At 41.2% G+C, this 19,452-nt stretch overlaps 1 protein-coding gene across 10 annotated transcripts in view; it reads left to right on the top strand.

Moving 5' to 3' along the window:
- Positions 1-19,452, top strand: part of EPB41L5 (erythrocyte membrane protein band 4.1 like 5) — an 86,947-nt gene that overhangs the window by 48,019 nt on the left and 19,476 nt on the right. For 5 of the 10 annotated variants that reach the window (XM_044437972.1, XM_044437975.1, XM_044437976.1 and 2 more), the window contains 4 exons: positions 178-220; positions 619-734; positions 13,267-13,436; positions 18,193-18,290. In XM_044437972.1, the coding sequence (XP_044293907.1) occupies positions 178-220; positions 619-734; positions 13,267-13,436; positions 18,193-18,290 (427 nt within the window). Of the gene's footprint in view, positions 1-177; positions 221-618; positions 735-1,018; positions 2,291-6,195; positions 7,056-13,266; positions 13,437-18,192; positions 18,291-19,452 lie in introns of those variants that run through there. The other 5 variants (XR_006415492.1, XR_006415493.1, XM_044437974.1 and 2 more) reach the window with 5 other exon arrangements.

The following is a 19,452-nucleotide window of genomic DNA, read 5'->3' on the forward strand; positions in this document are numbered from 1 at the left end:
TATGCTTTCCCAAAAAAATACACCTTATACTATCTTCCTCCAGCTAGCATGTCAAAGGTAAAAATTTTTGACACTGAAGGAATTATTGCTATCATGGTTGTGTACTCATGCGGCAAATACATATTTTCAGCAGGTCAGTCTTTGAGAGAATAACTCTAAAGTGTTGATTTTTTTCAGCCTTCCAAATAATATTTTCAGCCAAAATAATGGATCACAGCAAGTAAGTATCTCTAATCTGCTTATTTAGCAAACAATGATCTTGCCTTGTGTTATGCCTTCCGTATCTTATAGCTCCTAAGTGGCATTTGATAAACTTGCCTTTGAGGATTTAAGTTAAAATGAAGATTTACAAGCCAAAGTTTCCAGAAATTGTGAGCTAAATCCTCCAAGCAAAGTTGTTGTTAGCAGCTTTCCATGACCCTAGATTAGGTGCCATAGAACACTTGCACTTGAGATCTTCAGCAAGTATCAGATAGCGCCTGCTTTGAGATACCGAACATCTCACTGCCACATGAGAGAGATGAATTGTCTTGATTTCATGAGCAAATACTGAAGTCTTTCATATGCAGTACTCTATGTTAACTCAAACATGTTTGCTTTTGCATTTTGTCTTCCAAGAACTGGAGTACTATGACAGCCCTGCCCCCAATAACGGCAGTTCCTTCTGGTCCAGTCTTAGTTGAAATAGAAAATCTCCCAAGGAGTCCTGGAACTAGCCTGCAAAACAAGAAATGGTGCGTTACTCTGATCTCACTTTGGCAAAGAGGAGCTATTACTAGTCTTTTCAAATTTATTTTTCACAGATTTTAGATACACTGTTTATATTTGTGTCTTTGGAAGGAGAAAACCTAGTTTTTTGTCATTTTTAAGCAGTCTAATACAATGTTTTGAACTTAGCCATGGTACTTTTTTACTTAATTATTTGTAGTCTGAGTGTTGCTCTGCAGCACCTATGTAAAACTGCATAGCTTTTCAACTGCATGGATTCCTATGGTGATCAAGAGGATCTTGCTTACAGGAATGGAAATGTTGCAGATAGGAATTTTATTTAAATTATTACCTTCTCTTGGTGATCCAGGCTCTGGCTTTCCATCAAGGTAAGACCATATTATGTTGCTTCTGGAGCCTTGATCTGTCTCAAGAGTACTGGTTTGTTTGGTTTTTTTTTTTAACTTAAAAGGAGACCATATAATTTTAGCCAAGAATTTGCATTGTCTCAGACATTTTGAAGAACTGTATCAATAGGATGCAATAGACTTAAAGCTCTTACCTTAAGCTGTTCCCTCCTTTCAGTGAAATCAGTATCTGATTTATTTTGCTTGTATTCCACTTGCCGTTATATTACAAATATCAATAATGTGTGTTGCTTGTTGTTAATTCAAGTGAATGTGCCTTATGCAAATCTAGCTAATTATAACTATTGACTTCAAAATGCTCTGGACATTAGCTCTATGTCTTGAAACTGTTTTCCTGCAGCAATCAAAAACATAATCAAAAACATGCTTTCTCTTTTCTTTTTGCCCTTAACGTATATAGTGTCTGAAATTGGAGGTTTTTCCTCTGAGCACCTTGGTTGATCAGTCAGTTTCTTCCTTCCCCACTGGTGGTGGTTGTAAGGTGGTGGTATTTATTTTTAAATTCTATTTATCCTTTTTTGCCTTATCCGTATGATGGCTTGTCTTGTTGAAGCTCAGTATAACTGCTGTGCACCTGCTTTTTGGTAACATCTTCGCGTGTATTCTGTAGACTTCAGCTCCAAACAGCTCTGATTGTGCTTATGTATCCTGGCAACATATTGCCAAGGAGTAACCGCAAGCTGATGCTGCTCCCAAGAAAATAACCAATGTGGTTTATAGCCACATCTGTAATTGTGTGTGAGTTGTTGAATCTAGAGGACTTCAGTTTGCTCCTCTTTTCCTCCCAAGGGAACCATTTTCTACCCTGTACAATTTCAACTAAAAGTATATATTACCTTCTCCCAAAGTTGTTTTACATATGACACTTCCCTGCATTAGCATAACTTGGAAGTTTTAAGCATGTACCATTACAAGTACAACTGTCTCTTTCTCAAAGTGCTGCTGTGTTGAAAAAACTGCAAGCAACAGGGGGTGTGTCTGATAATGCAGGGCATCCTTTTTCTCCACATAATTCTTGTTGCATCACCACTGTATGTATAACAACACTGCTGTTGTTACCTTTCCAGCCATGAGCTGCACCTATAGCTGTTGTTACTATAATAGACTTGTAAATGTGACAATCTCTCTCTCTCTCTCTCTGTCTCTCTCTCTCTCTGTCTCTCTCTCTCTCTGTCTCTCTCTCTCTCTGTCTCTCTCTCTCTCCCCCCCCCCCCCACACACACACACACGTGTGTTATGCCTGTTGGCACTGGACACAAGGACAAAGATGGATCATGTGTTCAAACTTCTTACCTAAGTTTGACTGCAACAGGAAGCTAATGTATGAAGTAAGGTATATGAGAAATAATTCTCCAGTAATTTGGTAGGGAGAAGTACATATTTCCTTGTACTATGTCATTAAATTGATTAGTTCATCAAATCAAAGCAGCATATATTCGTTTTTTAATTCTGAATAGCAGGAGTAAGCAACCTACGGCCCTTCAGATGTTTTGGACTGCAACTCCCATAAGGCCCAGACAGCATGGCCTGTGGTCAGGGATTATGAGATTAGTAATCCAAAGCATCAGAAAGGTACCAGGTTGCCTTTTCCTTCCTTATAGGGTATGTGTGAATCTTAACATTGTCTCCTGCCCTTCTCTTTGGGAGGGAGGCATAGAAGCAGTAAAGACTTGTTTGGAGCTGTGTGGTCAATCGAGTGTGTTGCATTCAGTATGAAGTTTGGAATGGGATTAAGCTTGGATGCATTGATGGAATGTGTGTCTGCTTGGAGGAGAGCGACTTGAATGTCTCAGTGCTGCCGATGGGGGCTTTCCTGCATCAACCTCTTATCCCTTTTAATTGGTTTGTTCCCATGGCTTGGTCTTGTTCCTGTCACTCTTTCATCAGCCTTCTTTAGAGAAACTTTACATGAGTGCAAAATTGTAAGCACTCTACTGCATTAAGCTTTTTAATTAAGTACATAATTTGAGCAATGGTTTTTTGCATGTATGGAAAGAAAGCTTCAGCTATGGGGAGTATAAAAATGTAATAGTAATTATTATTTCTATTATTATTATTAATTCCTATCCATTATTACTTTAGATTTTTAATGCTTCTGTGAATGTTCAGCATTTGTATCACCAGTGCCATCCAAAAGAGTGTGCCATGCAGCACCATTCCCAGAGTTCTCGGAGTTTTCACTGGAAATTTTACAGACGAAAATTGTTTTCTGCCATTCTTTTCTTATTGCAAAGAAAAGGATACTTTGTATAGACTGCAAAGTTAATGTTGCAGCTAATGTTACCAGGTTTTCTAAGCTTAATTCCTGTTCACAAGACGGCATCAGCTGCTGTCAAACCAGTGTGAGTCATACAAAGAAATTGTATTGACTGTAGATGATTTTAGTGTTCAGGGGTAGCCAAATAGAAGAGGAAAGTATTACTGGCCACTGGTGGAAAGGTTCCATTATCCTAGCATTATCTACAATATTATATATTTTTTATTCCTAAATATTATAGATTCAGTATCATGCTCAAGCACGCAATTCATATGGCAATTATGGAACTCTGACATTGATTGTATTCGATCCAAGTGGACAATAAGTCGCCAGGGCGACTTATTTTATATTGTTATTTCTTGTATTTTAATTTTATGTTGTGAGCCGCCCCGAGGCTTCGGCGAATGGGGCGGCATAGAAATATTTTAATAAATAAAAATAAATAAAAATGTTGAAAGGCTTTGATGGCAGCTTGAGAACAGTTTCTTCCACAGTTTTGCCACCATCCAGTTTCAACAACTTTCATAAAATAAACTTTTCTTGACTCCAACTGCTTAATATAAATAAAATGGGTGAATTAAAGTTGTTTCTAAAGAAGGCTACTTTTAGATACTGACATGCATCCTGCATGCCTTTTAATTTTTTTTTTTTTTGTTATTTTAATGCACATATTCTAGTTAAGATGCTGCCTGCTTGTACACTATGGTGCAGTTTAGTGCAATTAATTGGTGGTACATGAGAACAGATGGAATACTCTTATTATTTCTTTAAATGAAAAATCTGATATATGAGCATTTCTCGGATGATTCAGTTAGGAGAGGCTTCTCAGTTCACATTGGACAATCATGACACCCTAACTCAAACAGGTCTCTGCTAATCGGAGGCATTGCTATGTGGTTTTTCCATTACATAGGATTGGATTCCACATGTAGCTACACACATGCCCACCTGCCCTCAGCCAAAGACTGCATTATCAAAAATTACTTAAGAAATTTCCATTCAGGTATATATGGAAAGAAGTAGCACTATTTTGTTTCCAGTTATTGTATGTTACTGCTGAAAATAGTGCTTGAGACTAACAGAACTCACATCCTTCTTGCTGAGGAACTCAAGTGCTGTCTCTGATCCAAAAGTAGTCATAGGAGGTATGACTGAAACTGACTGGACTGGTTTATACCATCAAAATAAACCTTTACAGCTTTTTAAATCATGGCATGTGCTGGGTTTGTGCTGGGCATGATTTCCATAATGTTGTCTGAGATTAGATGACATGAAAAGAAACCTCTTGGCAATGATTATGGAAATTGTGTCTTGCATGTGGTTGACTCGCTTGTTTATAAGTCAAACTTATTTTGATTGCATAAATCTGGTCAGTGTCTGAGATCTAAAGTGTTACTCTCATTTTGCCACACCCCAAGGGTTTTTTTCTTTTTAACTAAGTGGTCTGATTGAATTGAATAGTGTCGTGTAGAAGCCTAACAACTGTACTCTACTCAAAATACAGGCATGATAGTTCTGTCTTGCTGCCACCCAAAATGGGCCTCCTTGCTTCCTCTCAACACTCTTAACATCTATACTTTTATAGAACCAAGTGATGAGATAATGGGCACAGAGGTTCAAATTCATTATTGTGCTACTGCAATTAATTTGATCACACAGAATTCAAAACAGCGTAATTCTAAAGCATACTTTTTGTGCATTTGATGTCATTAAAGGACCCACTACATACATATGTCACCTGGTTTTGAGAACCTCTCATAACATAACTTTAAGAGTATCCTAGATACCACTAGTAGAGAGCAAATCCACCTAAGCCATTCAACTCATGTAGGCGTTAGGTAGCAAGAAAGAAGAGGAGGAGATTGCAGCTGTAGAAGAGCTTGTAGTCACCCTCTTTTCTAACTAGTCTGTCACCACAAGATTATACCTTCAAGTTTGTGCCTGAAGCAAGATTTGGGTAAATCCTGCACAGCTTCATGCATTAAAGTTGAGCAACCTTACTTATGCCAGGGGGCAACAAGTTCTTCCCATTGCCACTGAGTCTCCTGGGAAGAAAAAGTCTACTCAATACAACTGACAGGATTCTGGAAATGAAATCATACACACACATACATTAAATTGATCATGCAAGCTCCTAAGATGGAACTAATCCCAGTGAAGTACTCATAACAGTATCAAGCAGGCAGGATCCAGACCATTGGAATCTAAATAACCTATCTGCATGTAATACTCTTCATCATGTTCTTCACTGCATTTAGTCATAGCCTTTATGGTGAGCTGCTTCACCTTTGTTTTCTTTGCCTGTATTTTTTGGTATGTCAGAATTGTCCTCTTAGTAAGTCTCTTTGCCCTAAGCTTTTAACCATGTCATTTAAATCCTTTAATGCTGCTGTACCTAAGTGGTGCTTTGCTCAAAGAAGGGCTGTGCTTTTGGACTGCAAGTCTGTTGCGCCTTGTTTATAGATAAGAGAAATGGGCTTTAACACTATAGTAAGGCTGGGGGCGGGTGGGGGGATGCTATGCCATGGAGGTAAACAGGCATCTGTTCTTTCTTTAATTCCACTGGTTTATTTCATTAGTAGTATTGTATGAAAAAGCAGAGTATTCAACGTAAGTACTGCACAGATAACTCTGACCAGGGCAACCTGATAGTAGCAGTGAAGGATTTATTACTACAGAGTCAGTTTCATTGTGCTTGCTATCGAACAATTCTTGCTAGTCTGCCTCTTCCTTCTTCCATTCTCTCCCTTCATTCATAACTAGATACTAACTGTACCCCATCCCATTCCCAAACCAATCCAGGCCCCATGATGCTGGTGACTGCTGTCAACCTGGTGGAAGTGCATGGAACGCGTGGTCCCAGCCCTCGGCCCACTCAGTGGATAGACACTACAGTGACTTTGTCCATGAACGCAATGTGAAGAATGCAGGAATGTACAAACGGGCTCTTGGTTCTGGTGTCCAAACTGCTGTGACTGACCTGTAGGAGTTGTGATCTTGAGGAAGCCTTGATTATTCTCTGTGTCACTTTGGAATATTAATGTGTGGAAGGGCATGGTCTGTAAGGAATTAGCCCATGTGCTGAAGTACCTGAATATGAAAAAACAGCTTACTACATTTTAAACAGATCTCTTGTTGCCAGTGATGTTAAGGTGCAAAGATAATAGCTAGAAGTTTTTCTTAATGGGGGAAAATGGTCTGAATGGTTTCATTAGCTGCAATAAAGCTGTACTTTCAACCCACAAAAACTATACTTTGTTCTGTAAGTATTAAGTAAACCAGCACTGACTTTAGGTTCAATTATTCATAACATATAACTATTTTATATATGTTTTGAAAAACAGAGGAGATGGCTACTACCAGGTGAATGCTTGTTCGTTTAGTTCTACAATTTTAATAACATGTCTGTTGGAAATGAACTAGAATTATGCTTTTTATATAAAAATAAAATACTTCTGAGGAATATGAAGGAATGTCAAGTAGGCTGTCTGAGGATGTCTTTTTGAGATGCTTTGCTTGAATGCAAAAATGTGTTTAGTGTTTTCATAAGTATGGCATGAAAATTTGCTTTATTCTTATCGCTGTAACCATCTCAGGTTCTGTGATGTATCATTGTGGGACCAGTTGTCTTCTTCTCAAGCATTATATCTGCTGCAAAATGAGAATTTGTGTCCTTTCTATATAGAGAACAGAGAATGGAGTCATACAATCTATAACTTAGTTTATGTGTTAAGTTCTTCTGAAGGAAAATGGCACCATTTTTTAAAAAAGAGGACCTCCTTGCCAGGGGGAGATAAGGTCATCCCCATATTATTTTCTCTTTAGACTAAGAAAGAATCCACCGCCATACAATCTAGTTACTTAGGCTACAATCCTGTGATTCCCAGGAGAGTATCCCAGGGGTTATGGGATTTTTATGATTCCCCTTCTGGGGGCAAAGAAAGAGATCTGCCCTTGGAGTGGGGGAAGCAGACAGGTAACCATTAGATTTTATAATTTTACAAATGCAATATCTGTCTTTCTGTTTCTTTGTCCTGGAATCCCTTGTTGTAATTTGAAATCTAAGTTGTAACTTCAGTGAAATGAAATCTTTCACTTTTTCCTATATTCTATCTTAAGGATTTTACCACTAAGCCAATTCCCCCAGCCCCACCCACTTGCTAAACATTCAACCTGCTCTCAAGTTCTGCAGAAAGTGAAAGCTTCTTCCCTATTTTGTGACATTTTTGTTTGTGCCATAAAGGTATTGCCAAGAGATTGTGGGTTTTCCCAACACATCTTTTTGTAAATTAAAAAGTTGTAACTATGACAACTTGGAAATAGAGCTGCATAGAGCATCTCTCCTAATTTACAAGTGTCTGTTCTGCTCCATCCAAGGATGTTTGAAGGGGCATGATGCTGATAATTGTATTTGTCCATTTCTAGAGACAGGACTGTCATCATAAGAAAGCTGAAATGCATCCTTTGCAGAAACTGCCAACACTTTCTCTTAATGATCTGAACATTATCAAACTTACTGTATTTGAGGAAAGTGTTTAAGCTTATTAGAATGTTCTTGGAAGCATCTGGTCATTTGGATTCTGTCCAGTTTGGCTTCTGATCTAGCACTGAAACCACCTAGCTGTTCATGATGGACATTCTTTCTTAGAAGATAAGAGTAAGAAACACAATCCCAAAACTTCTCTGACATTTGATACCAGTTGAATTTTGTATTGCAGTCACAGATCAATACCAGGCCAAAATTTATGCAAATAGCAGCGAGAATAAGTTAAGAATAATATAAGAACAATAAATGCTAAAATGGCTTCAGAATAAATTTTCCCTCATTACTTTATAGCATCTTCTGGGCCATCTTGCCAAAATGGGATTCTGGCGGGTGGATTGGGGAGGTGTTTCATCTGATAGGGTGAGGAGCTGCACCACTGTTGCATACCAATGTGGTATTGCAAGGATCCAATTTGTTTCCCATGCTTTTTGTTTTCTATGTGAAACTGGAGAATTTACCTGCACATTAGGGTTGGTTGGCATGTCATCTGTACGCTGGTAATATTTGGCTGGTGCGCATGCGCTCTCTCTGTCTCTCTCTCGCTCTCTGTGTCTCTGTCTCTGTCTCTCTCTCTCTCTCTCTCTCTGGATGTGTGTGTGTGTGTGTGTGTGTGTGTGTGTGTTTCCGTTTCCGTCTTTTGGTCTCAGAATGGTGGAGCTTTAGTATTGGGACAAGAGCGGATCAGAACAAGTAAGCTAAAGTTTAAATCAAACCACATGGATTATTGATTGGTGATTCCAATAATTTGGGAGTAAAGTGTTCAGCTTCTTCTAAAAGATTGGATTTACAGCTTAGAGTTGTTCCTACATCCCCTTCATGTCCAAGTGGTAGCATAACTAGGAATGCTTTTTAATCATCTTTATTTGATGCACAAGCGTGTATTGATTTCATATGACCTTTTCTGCCCTTGGAGTGCTTGTAGGTCATGTGTGAAAATGGTGTGTGTGAGGGGAGCATACAGGCTAGTATGAAAAGCTTTTTTCTGCAAAAAGCCCAACAGGAAAATTTTCCATATAATTTTCCAGTATTCTGAATAATTCTACCCCCCCAGCTTTCTGTGGGTGGCTTGTATTTTTTTTTTTTCAGTGCAGTTTCTACATGCTGTTAAATGTTATTGTATTGTTAGCATACTCCTGTTGACGATTTACCAACTGTTTATCTTCCTTCACTGTTTTAACTGTAGTTATGCCACATGCTAGTCATCTTGTATTTTGGCATAATAATGTAGTGCAACATAACCAGAAACACTGGATGACTCGCAAACCTTATGCAAACACTTCTAACTCCCTTGTCGATGAGAAGAAATGAGGCACTTCTGTGAGGAAACTGAAACAGTAATCACAATCTTAGTTTCAGCTTTATGCTCCTTCAGTTTGCTATTTTGAAAAAGTTAGGAATAGTAGGGCAAATCCACTATGTATAATTCTGGTATAACCCAGGCTTGAGCCAACTGCATTGTGCATAGGAAGGAGCTGTCTTACCTTATTTTTCAGTTCTTCATGGGCATCTGAGCAGTAGGGTTTGTCAGTCTTTGCCTTAAAAGAATAATGGAAATTCATGTTTTATATTTAGCCCATCTAACATGATTAAATACAGTGCAACAGCACAGACAGTTATGGATAAATACAGACATACAAGGTATAAAATGTATGCATAGGATTAGAAAACACAGCATTAAAAATTTTCCAATTTGGAAAATTTTCTTTCTCACATCACTGCTGGGAGGGCTTGTGAAGGTTTTCTAATATGTAAATTATCCAAGAAATTAGTTCAGATTTTTGCAACCTTAAATATTTCATACAGGGTATGAACATGTCAAATATGAGAGGAGTGTGATCTCATTATAAATATCTTATCCAAAAAGGCTAAGAAAGAATAGTTAAGTTATATTAAGAACTGTAAAGCAACACTTCCCTTGGATAATAGACAAAACATTGGAATAAGCAAGTTTCTTTAAAGCATAATTGAAAGATTAAAAAGAACAGAAAAATATTTTTGTACAATTTGAATATGTTTATGGAAAATTTAAGTCCCTTTAAAAATCTTGCAAATTATAGTCATCTTCCCCATTTAGATCTTGTTGGCTGTGGATAGGTATATAGTAACATGGAATAGAAATTAGAGGATCATGACATTAATAATCAAAATATAAATGACTAAAGACTGTAGGTCAGGTGAACAGATGTGAATTAGATTTTCATGCTTTTTAAGATTATTTATAGAAAATGGACAGCTGAAGCCCTAGATGCCTAAAGGAAAAACTTGTTAGCAATGGTAGTTTCCAGAATAATTAACTCACTGAGTAGTATCTAGTGTTGTCTCAGTTCATACACAAACCTTGGTTTGAAGAAAAGGTGTCCAGTTTTACCATGCTGCCAAATTTTGGCAGCAAATCATGGTTTGTCCCCATTACATTGTTTATGTCAACCTTCTCCAATCTTGTGCTTTCCAGATGTGTTTGGACTGCAACACCCACAATTCCCAGTCAGTGGTCTTGCTGGATGGGAATTTTGGGAGTTGCAGTCAAAATACCTCTGAAGGGCACCAGGTTGGGGAAGGCTGATGTATGTCACATAAGAATTAATGCTGGTGGTATGTCATTGGTGCTAGCACTGGAACCATGAACTAAAATCATCAAAAGGTGGAATAAGCCTATGACATGAGGTTGTACATTTGGGACTCTTTAACTTAAAGTAAACATGACTAAGGGGATAAATAATATACATAAAAGTAATACATGGTATGGCAAAATAGTATAGATTTTTTTTCATGTCCTGAAACTAGATCCTGGGTTCATCCAATGGAGCTGAATGTACTATGGCGGTTTCCCCCTCAAGATGTAGTGTTACTACCACCATAGAAAGGGGATTAAACAAAGTTCTAGAAGCTTAGGTTATCAATGTCTGTTAGTCATTTTGACTGTATTTCCTCTATTACCAGAGACAGTATGCTTCTTAAACGCCAGTTGCTGGGGAACATGTGTAGGAGGATATTGTTTGAATTCTTACCTTCCTTGTGGGCATTCCATAGGCTGGCAACTCTGAGAATGGAATGGTGGATTAAATGGGCCTTTGGTCTGTTATAACAAAGCTAAAAGAAAAACCTAAAGGGACAGAGGAAGAATCAACAACACTTGGAGTGGGGTTTATGCACCTCACTTTTCTTCACACAAATTCTCTTCTATAAAAGCCATGTAGGATTCCATGAGTAACATAGATGAGAATGTCATCTTTTCTTGGAACTTTTCCATATTAGTAGTTGCTAGGCATCCCAATTGCTGTGTTTTCATGAAATGTGGAGTTTAAACTCAAAATGAGGGTGGACCTACATGTCTCAAGGGTATAAACCCCACTCCCAGTGCTATTAATTCTTCTCCTGCCCCTTTAGGCATTTTCTTTTTAGAACATAAGATCTTTGTATAAGACCAAAGGTGTGGAAGTGGTTGGAAGGATCTCTCCAAGCACTTTGTCAACATCTTCAAACTGCACCAACTAAAGCTCATCCAATAAAATTAGATCAGGCTGTGCTCTGGGTATCTCAGCAGATTGAACTGCCATACCTAAGTCCTGGTGAATGCAAGTAATTCTAGAAGTACCAAGCAAATATAATATAGCAGGCCTCAGATGGATCCAGGATATCCTTGGGGCCAACATGTAATAGGCTTTGGACTTCCCTGAGAAGCTGCACTGGACAACAAATAGAAGACTGAATAGGAGTGAGATGTTGCTTTGCCGCATTTACTGCTCCTAAGTATTCCAGATGGAAGGCACATACCAGAGTTGGTTGCACCCATTACAAGTTTTTCTCCTTCTGCACTTTAAACAGTTTCCTGTGTTTCAGCATGCTCACCCCTGGGGTATACCATGGAGCGGTAGGAACTCTAACAGAGTGTGGCTAGGAGCAACTGCGTTAACCACCCAGATCATCTCTGTGTTCCACAGCTTGACCAAGACTTTCACAGGAGTGCCCGCCATATCAACTGGAACTCCCACCCAGAGACCTCTGGAAAGCATCCAGATCCATTAGCCTCTGAGGGCAAATTGGCATGACGGGTCCCCAATCCTTGCAGATGGAAAATGCCACTGTCAGTCTATCAGTGGGAGTGATTTGGCTATGACAAAGACACTGAATCAAATACTTTCACCTTCAGAACACTATCCTTATGTACACTTGAAAATGTCCAGAGTGTGCCCTGCTATATGTGTCAATGACATATAGGGACAGTCCCATAGTTGTCATAGAGACCATGAAATCCTGAGCTGCCCTAGACAAGATCCCTTGGCATGAATGTTGAAGTTTCCCAGAAGCAGCAGCCTGGAAACCCCAGCATCATAGCTAAGACTGCTTCTGTCCGCTCAAGTAGGGACACTGATGGGTTACACATACAGAATCCCTAGTATGTCCCACTGGCCCAGTGCAAGATGCAAATACTTCAAACCACTACTCAAGTGCACAGGACACCTGGAAAGAGAGAATTCCTATAGATGGTGGCAACCACTCCCCACCAGTCCAGAAGCTTGCCTTGAGTCTGTACAAGCATTCCACTGGGCATAACTGGGTGTCAGTCATACATGCCAGATCAGCTGCCTCATCTGCTATTTGAGCATGGATTATTGTGCTCTTTACTGATCTGGCACCTAAAAACAGCATCCACAAACTCAGGGACAGGCTGGTAAGCAAGGCAAGCATAATTATTTCTTATGCTAAAAGTTTTTGATAGACTTCTTAGATGTTTCAGTGGAAACTTGACATTTTTTTCCCCAGCGCACAGTGATTTCTAATGGGACTCAATCTAGCAGAATTCCAACAAGAATTCAAAATGATCTGTCTCTCTGTTGGGTGTTTTTTACAGCAACCATGCAAGATGTGGAAGACTAGCCTAGCTCTATAAATGCCCCTTTACACATAGCAAGCCCTGCCATTTCATTGTTCCCCGTTTGTGCATGTGGGTATGTAAGGATGTGTATCTGTTGTTCACACTTTTACATTTCATTGCCAGAAGCAATGATATACCCATAACAAGAAAAGCTGCAGTATAAGGTGTACTGGTCTACAAGGCAGTAGTGGCTTTGATCAAAAAGTCTTTTATATGAAATTTAGCCAAATCATATGTAAATGCAGAAATTGTTTCTACACAGTTGTTTATTCTAGATACCCAAAGAAACATCTGTGTGACTTAGGAACATCACCTCAGCTCAATCCATACACATCTAATATTCTTTTGAAATGTTGGGTAGGAGTATCCTTAGGGCCATGGTCATGCATAACAAAAACAGTTGCTTTGAATTTGTGTCTGAAACCTTGTTTCCTTTGCCTGTCTTGTGTAGTGTGCCTGTGAATGTTGACTTGGATAACAAAGAATTAATGGGAACTTGTATTGACAATGCTGCTGGGTTTTCTCCTCCTGGAGGATCAACTGAGGCTCTGGAAGAGACAGACAGTTCTTTCTCTGCTCATGGCAAGAAGGAGCCTACTTCTGAGAAGACAGATCCTATTGGTAAGGAAATGCTCTACACTTGTTCCTTGGGCACTTCAAAGTTTTACTGTTACTTGTCTCTGATAATGCAGAGCATGTGACCTTCTCTGCAGACAGTTTGGGTTCTCTCATGTCATAGAATAAATTTGTAGGTTTCCCAAGACACCCCAATTGATTGAAAACTAAATTCCAGATAACCTGACACTCTGGTACTTGTTTGACGATAGACATCCTATTTTAACGGTTATTGCACAGATTTACAGTATTTAAAATCACAGCCTGCTTGGTTTTTCCTCTCCTCTATTTGTTATAATTGGGGGCAGTTTTATGTTCTCATATGTCATCAGTGGATCCCTGGAGGGGAAACAAAGGATAGGGAAACAAATGGAGGCATTGCAAATGGGATAAATATGCAGTTATTTCATTTATACCAACTTAGGCTTAGTTAACTGTATGCCATTGCACCCAAGTCAATTGTTGCACAATCTACATGGAAAAAGTTATTTTGTATATAGATAGCCTACCACTGTAGAGAAACTACCATGTATCAGTTATGGTTCCATATCTGTTTTTGCTAATGATCTTGAATACCAATTAAAATAATTAGTGTATTTTGTGCCACGCACACCCAAATGTTGCCTTGGGATACTCAAAATCTGCACTCGTTAAACAAATTATTACTCTTGGATGAATGCCCTTTCCATGAATTTATTCTGGCACAATTTGGATTTGTGCATAAATGTTGTTTTAAAGCTGGTGCAGAAAAACAAACAGGAAAAGAGGTTGATATTCAAGTGCCCATCTAAAGTAGAGGATCAAAGAGGAAGTAGAGATCAGAAACTAAGATCACCTGCCTCTCTGCACAGGTGGCAGCTGTGTTGGGCAGGGCAGACACGAGTAGATTGTGTGTAGTGAGCTGCAGTGGAGCCCTTTTCTTGCTGGCTGCGGACAGGGCTGGTGGCCAAAAGGCATTGCTGTTTGGGGCCGAGAGGGGCTGGGCTGGGCCAGAGGTTCTGGTCCTTTTTGGGGGGGGGTGCATCTGTGTTTTTATTTGTTTTTAATCTGGGATGGTTTTACCTGGGGAGCAGGTGGGCGCCACCTTTGGGGTGGTGGTGGGCAGGGGAAGGTATGGCATTGGGGGTCTAACAGGCCTGCATAGAAGAAGGAGGGGCTGATGTTAGATACAGGTCCCCTCTTCTGGTTATTCTCCCAACTAGAAGGTTCCTGGCAGCAATATCAGCCTGACAATGTTGCTGTTGAACACCAGGTTGGTCCATAATAAAACATCTCTCACACATGATTTGATCATAGACGGGGTGGCCGACCTGGCATGTATTACCAAGACCTGGTGGGGAGAAGGCGAAGATGTTTCCCTCATGCAATTATGCCTGCCTGGGTATCTGGTGCAACACCGACCATGTCCGGAGGGCGGGTCGCCTTGGTTTACCAAGCCTCCATTTCCCTCCCAAGGCTTCCTGTCCCTTCAAGACCAGGTCTTGAGTGTTGGTGCCTGGTGTTGGGCGATCTAGACAGATTAAGGACTCTGCTGGTGTACCATGCACCCTCCTACCCAGCAGACTCCCTTGATGAGCTGACAGAAATCGTCTCAGACCTGGTGTTAAGGACCCCCAGAATGTTGGTCCTGGGGGACTTGAACCTCTACGCCAAGGCAGTTCTGCCCAGGGCGGCTCAGGACTTCATGGCTTCCATGGCAGCCATGGGCTGTCTCAACATGTCACTGGCCCAACCCATGAAAGAGGTCACACACTTGACCTGGTTTTCTTGACAGGGCAGGAAGAGGGTGGCCTGGAAGTCAGAAATTTGATCTTTGTCATGATCAGACCACTTCCTTGTGAGGTTTGAGCTGAGGGCTGATCTCTCCCTCTGGAAAGGTGTGGGCCCTATTAAGATGGTCCACCCCTTGAGCCGGATCGATCCAGATGGATTCCTGAGGGCTCTGGGGAATTTTCCAGCGGGTAAAACTGGCACTCCTGTTGATGTCCTGGTTGATTCTGGAGATGACCAGGGCAATCGACACGATCACTCCTAAGCGTCCTCTCCTGCCTAGTAAGAGTCCATTCATCACCATGGTATATGCCTGAGTTGCGGGTGATGAAGCAGGCTGGGAAACGATTAGAGCGCAGATGGAGGAAATCTCAGGATGATTCTGACTGAACACACTTAAATGCTCACTATTGTGCTGTGGCGGTGAGGGCAGCAGTTCTCTGCTTCCATTGCTTCCTCACAGTGCCATCCAGCAGAGATTTTCCGAGAAGTACGAGGCCTGACACACTCTGGCCAGGAAATGATGTGGTTGCACCTTCGGCAGCCCACTATGATGACTTTGCCCAGCACTTTAAGGAAAAAATCACTCAGATTCGCCGTGATCTGGACTCCACAGTTGATATGGTTCCAGTACGGGAAGTGTCCAGAGTGCTGTCTGGTCCATCATTATTGGATGAGTTTCAGTTACTGCTGCCTGATGATGTAGACAAGGTGCTTGGAATGGTACGTCCTACCACCTCCCTTCTTGATCCTTGCCCCTCTTGGCTACTTCAGCCAGTCACGGGATTAGTCCCTGGGTCCAGGAGGTTATCAATGCCTCACTGAGGGAGGGCCGCATCCCTGCCCCCTTGAAGGAGGTGGTGGTGGTCCAGCCTATCCTGAAGAAGGCATTTCTGGACCCAGAGGTGGCTGCCAACTTTTGACCGGTGGCCAACAGTCCATTTTTGGGCAAGGTGTTAGAGCGGGTGGTGGCGGTACATCTCCAAGCACTCTTGGAGGAAATGGATTATCTGGACCAATTTCAGTCTGGCTTCAGACCTGGTTATGGTACTGAATCTGCCTTGGTTGCCCTGTACGATGATCTATGCAAGGAGAGGGACAGGGGGAGTGCATCCCTGTTGGTTCTCCCAGACCTCTCAGTGGCTTTCAATATCATCGACCATGGTATCCTTCTGGATAGGCTGGCCAGGTTAGGAGTAGGAAGCTCTGCTTGGTGGTGGTTCCGCCCCTACCTGGCCAGCCGATTCCAGAAGGTGGTACTGGGGGACAATAGTTCTGCGCCATGGCAGCTTTGCCATGGGGTTCCGCAGGGCTCTATTTGGTCCCCCATGCTCTTTAATATCTACATGAAACCACTGGGAAAGGTCATCAGGTTTTGGCTGCGGAGTCACCAGTATGCTGATGACACCCAGCTCTACATCTTGTTTACAACTACTCCAGGTGAGGCAGTGGCTGTACTGAACCGGTGCCTGGCTGAGGTGATGGGCTGGATGAGGGCCAGTAAACTGAGCCTCAGTCCAGATAAGATGGAAGTCCTGTTTGTGGGTGGATCGAGGTTTCAGGTAAATGATTTTGACCTTGTCCTGGACAAGGTAGCATTCCCTCTAAAGGACAGAGTCTGCAGCTTGGGAGTACTCCTTGACCTGGAACTGTCACTGGAAACCCAGGTGGCAGTAGTAAGGATGCAGCTGATGGAACAGCCAAAGCAAGCATTGCCTAGCAATGGTGATTCATGCTCTGGTAACCTCCCTGTTCGATTATTGTAACACGCTCCACGTGGGGCTGCCCTTGAAAATGGTCTGGATACTTCAGCTGGTACAAAATAGAGCAGCCAGACTGCTGACAGGAACCGGCCTATTTTTCTCACATAAGGCTGGTCCTCTACCAACTTCACTGGCTTCCAGTTGAAGTTCGGGCCCAATTCAAGGTGCTGGTTTTGACCTATAAAACCCTAAACGGCTTGGGACCAGGATACCTAAAGGAACATCTCCTTCCGAATATGCCATCATGCCCCTTAAGATCAGTGGGATCTTTACCCTAAAGGAGGTAAAAAGGACATCTACTTGGAACAGGGCCTTCTCTGCAGTGGTGCCCAGATTATGGAATATGCTCCCCAGTGAGGTTTGCCTGGTGCTGAGCCTATACTCTTTTCAGTGTCAGATTAAAACCTTTTTTATTTCATCGTTATTTTAAATAGTATTTTTACCATTTACAGTCATTTTTGTTTTGTTTTGATTGAATTGTTTTGGTTTTGATAATTTTATTGTTTTGTTTTATCAATTGTTCTATTGTTCTGTGGTTTTGTTTTTAATCATGTAAGCTGTCCTGAGATGTGATAGTGAAAGACGGCATACAAATGTTTTAAATAAATAAGAATTAGGAAACATTCTTGAGAATGGTCAGGAACTGTGTAGGGACAAGAAGAGTACCTAAAACTATTGGTCACTCTCTTAAATACTAGTGCCACTTCTCCTTTCTCCTCCTACTCCACTCTGCATTTGTCTTGGTTTGCTTCCACAGAACAAGATAGCTTGTTTGGTTTTCAATAAATACAAAATATACCTCATCAGTTTATAAAGGTTGTATTTGGGGATCTTTACAAGTTGCTGCAGCTAGTAATTTCGTATGTACCCACAGATAGGGAAATACAGATATTGACCAGAAAATTAATTTTCCAAGATCCTGTCCTGACTTTGATTCTACTTGCTCAGCTAGGAACTTCTGGAATGCTTGAAATTTCAGGTGGAATTATCATATCTTTTCATCTGCCAGCATGAGTTAGCTGGCAATGTACCATATTTCTGTGGAGATTTCTGGCTGCTGCAGGTGCAGAACCATAAGTGTGACTTCTCAGAGAGCACAAAGAAGAACAGCAATTCTAGTTGACTGCAGTCCTGTTGTTATTAGTTGATCACAAAAATGAAATGCAAACAATTTTCAGAGCTCTTATCTAATCTTAGGTTAATTTATATTCTACCTTTTCCTCCTTCAGTAGTTGAGGATACATCACTGAAACTGAAACAGCTGGAAGCGGAGCTCAATTCAGTGCTAGTTCCCGAGTCCAACATAAACATCAATGTCAACAAACAGGTACTGTATGCTCTGTTTTCAGAAATACTGTGAATATGGCTGAGGTCTTAGGGACATGTGGTACCCAGCTATTCTGTCCTACCTATATGCTGTTTTGCAAAACTGCTTCTAAAAGCTGAGTAGATACATAATCTGATACAAATTAAGAGCCAAGGAAAAACGTGGTAAATCAGACTTGAGATCCTTCAAGACTAGCACTCTTATTTGCCTGGTAGCAAATCAGCTGTTGTGCAGCTTGGGCCGCCTCCTGAGTAAACATGTTGCTCAGAGTTTCTTTTTACAAGGCATTATTGTTGCACATTTATTGAGTCCAACCAGAGTGAAATGTTGAGCCCTCTCTGGCTTCAACTAGTCTTCCTCCTCTTTATAACCTCATAGTCTGTGCATCCCCTCGGGCGGAGCACTCCAGAACCTAGCCGTTTTGTGATTTTCCTGCTTTTCCATTACCTGAATTTCTCGCCTATACTTCCTTCTAGCAACTGGTGTTGCCTTCCGAAGAGGAGGGTTCTCTTTGTCAGACTAGCTGCTCTTCCTGTTCTGCAATGGTAGACCAGGACTCCTGTCAGTCCTGGATGACTACTTCTCCCCCCATTCTGCTTTCTCTGTTCCCACAGGTTTGTTAGCCATTACCCCCCTCTTCCTGAACTAACATCTCCTCTCCCTGCTCCCCAGACATTCTTGGACTTCGATCTGATACTGGAGCTGGCTGAGAATCCACAAGACTCTCATTTTCACTGTCTAAGCTTGCACTCCCATCTAAGCTATAATCCCTTTGGGCACATTCTGGCACTGTCCTGATGCTCACACACACACCAGCTGCCCACAGGATATCTAAAGCAAGATGGGTACAGCAGTTCCCCCCTGCCCAAGCTCTCCAGCACCTGGTGTACAGGGGTATACCGCTTCTGGTATCTGAGATAGCACTTAGCCATCAAGACTAATAACCACTGATAGCTTTCTCTTGGAATTTGTCCGTTCCAAATGGGTGGCCTTCACTACATTCTGTGGTAGTGAATTCCATATTTCAACTATGTGCTATGCAAAGAAGTACTTTCCTTTATCTGTCCAGAATCTCCCATGCAAGCTTCACAGGCTTACTCTTAGTTCTGTTATCATGGAAGGGGGTGGGGAGGAAATGTCTTCCCCTCTACTGTCTCTATGC

This window comes from Varanus komodoensis, unplaced genomic scaffold (genome assembly GCF_004798865.1).
Source record: "Varanus komodoensis strain SLA01 unplaced genomic scaffold, ASM479886v1 scaffold32, whole genome shotgun sequence".
Classification (NCBI taxonomy): Eukaryota; Metazoa; Chordata; class Lepidosauria; order Squamata; family Varanidae; genus Varanus; species Varanus komodoensis.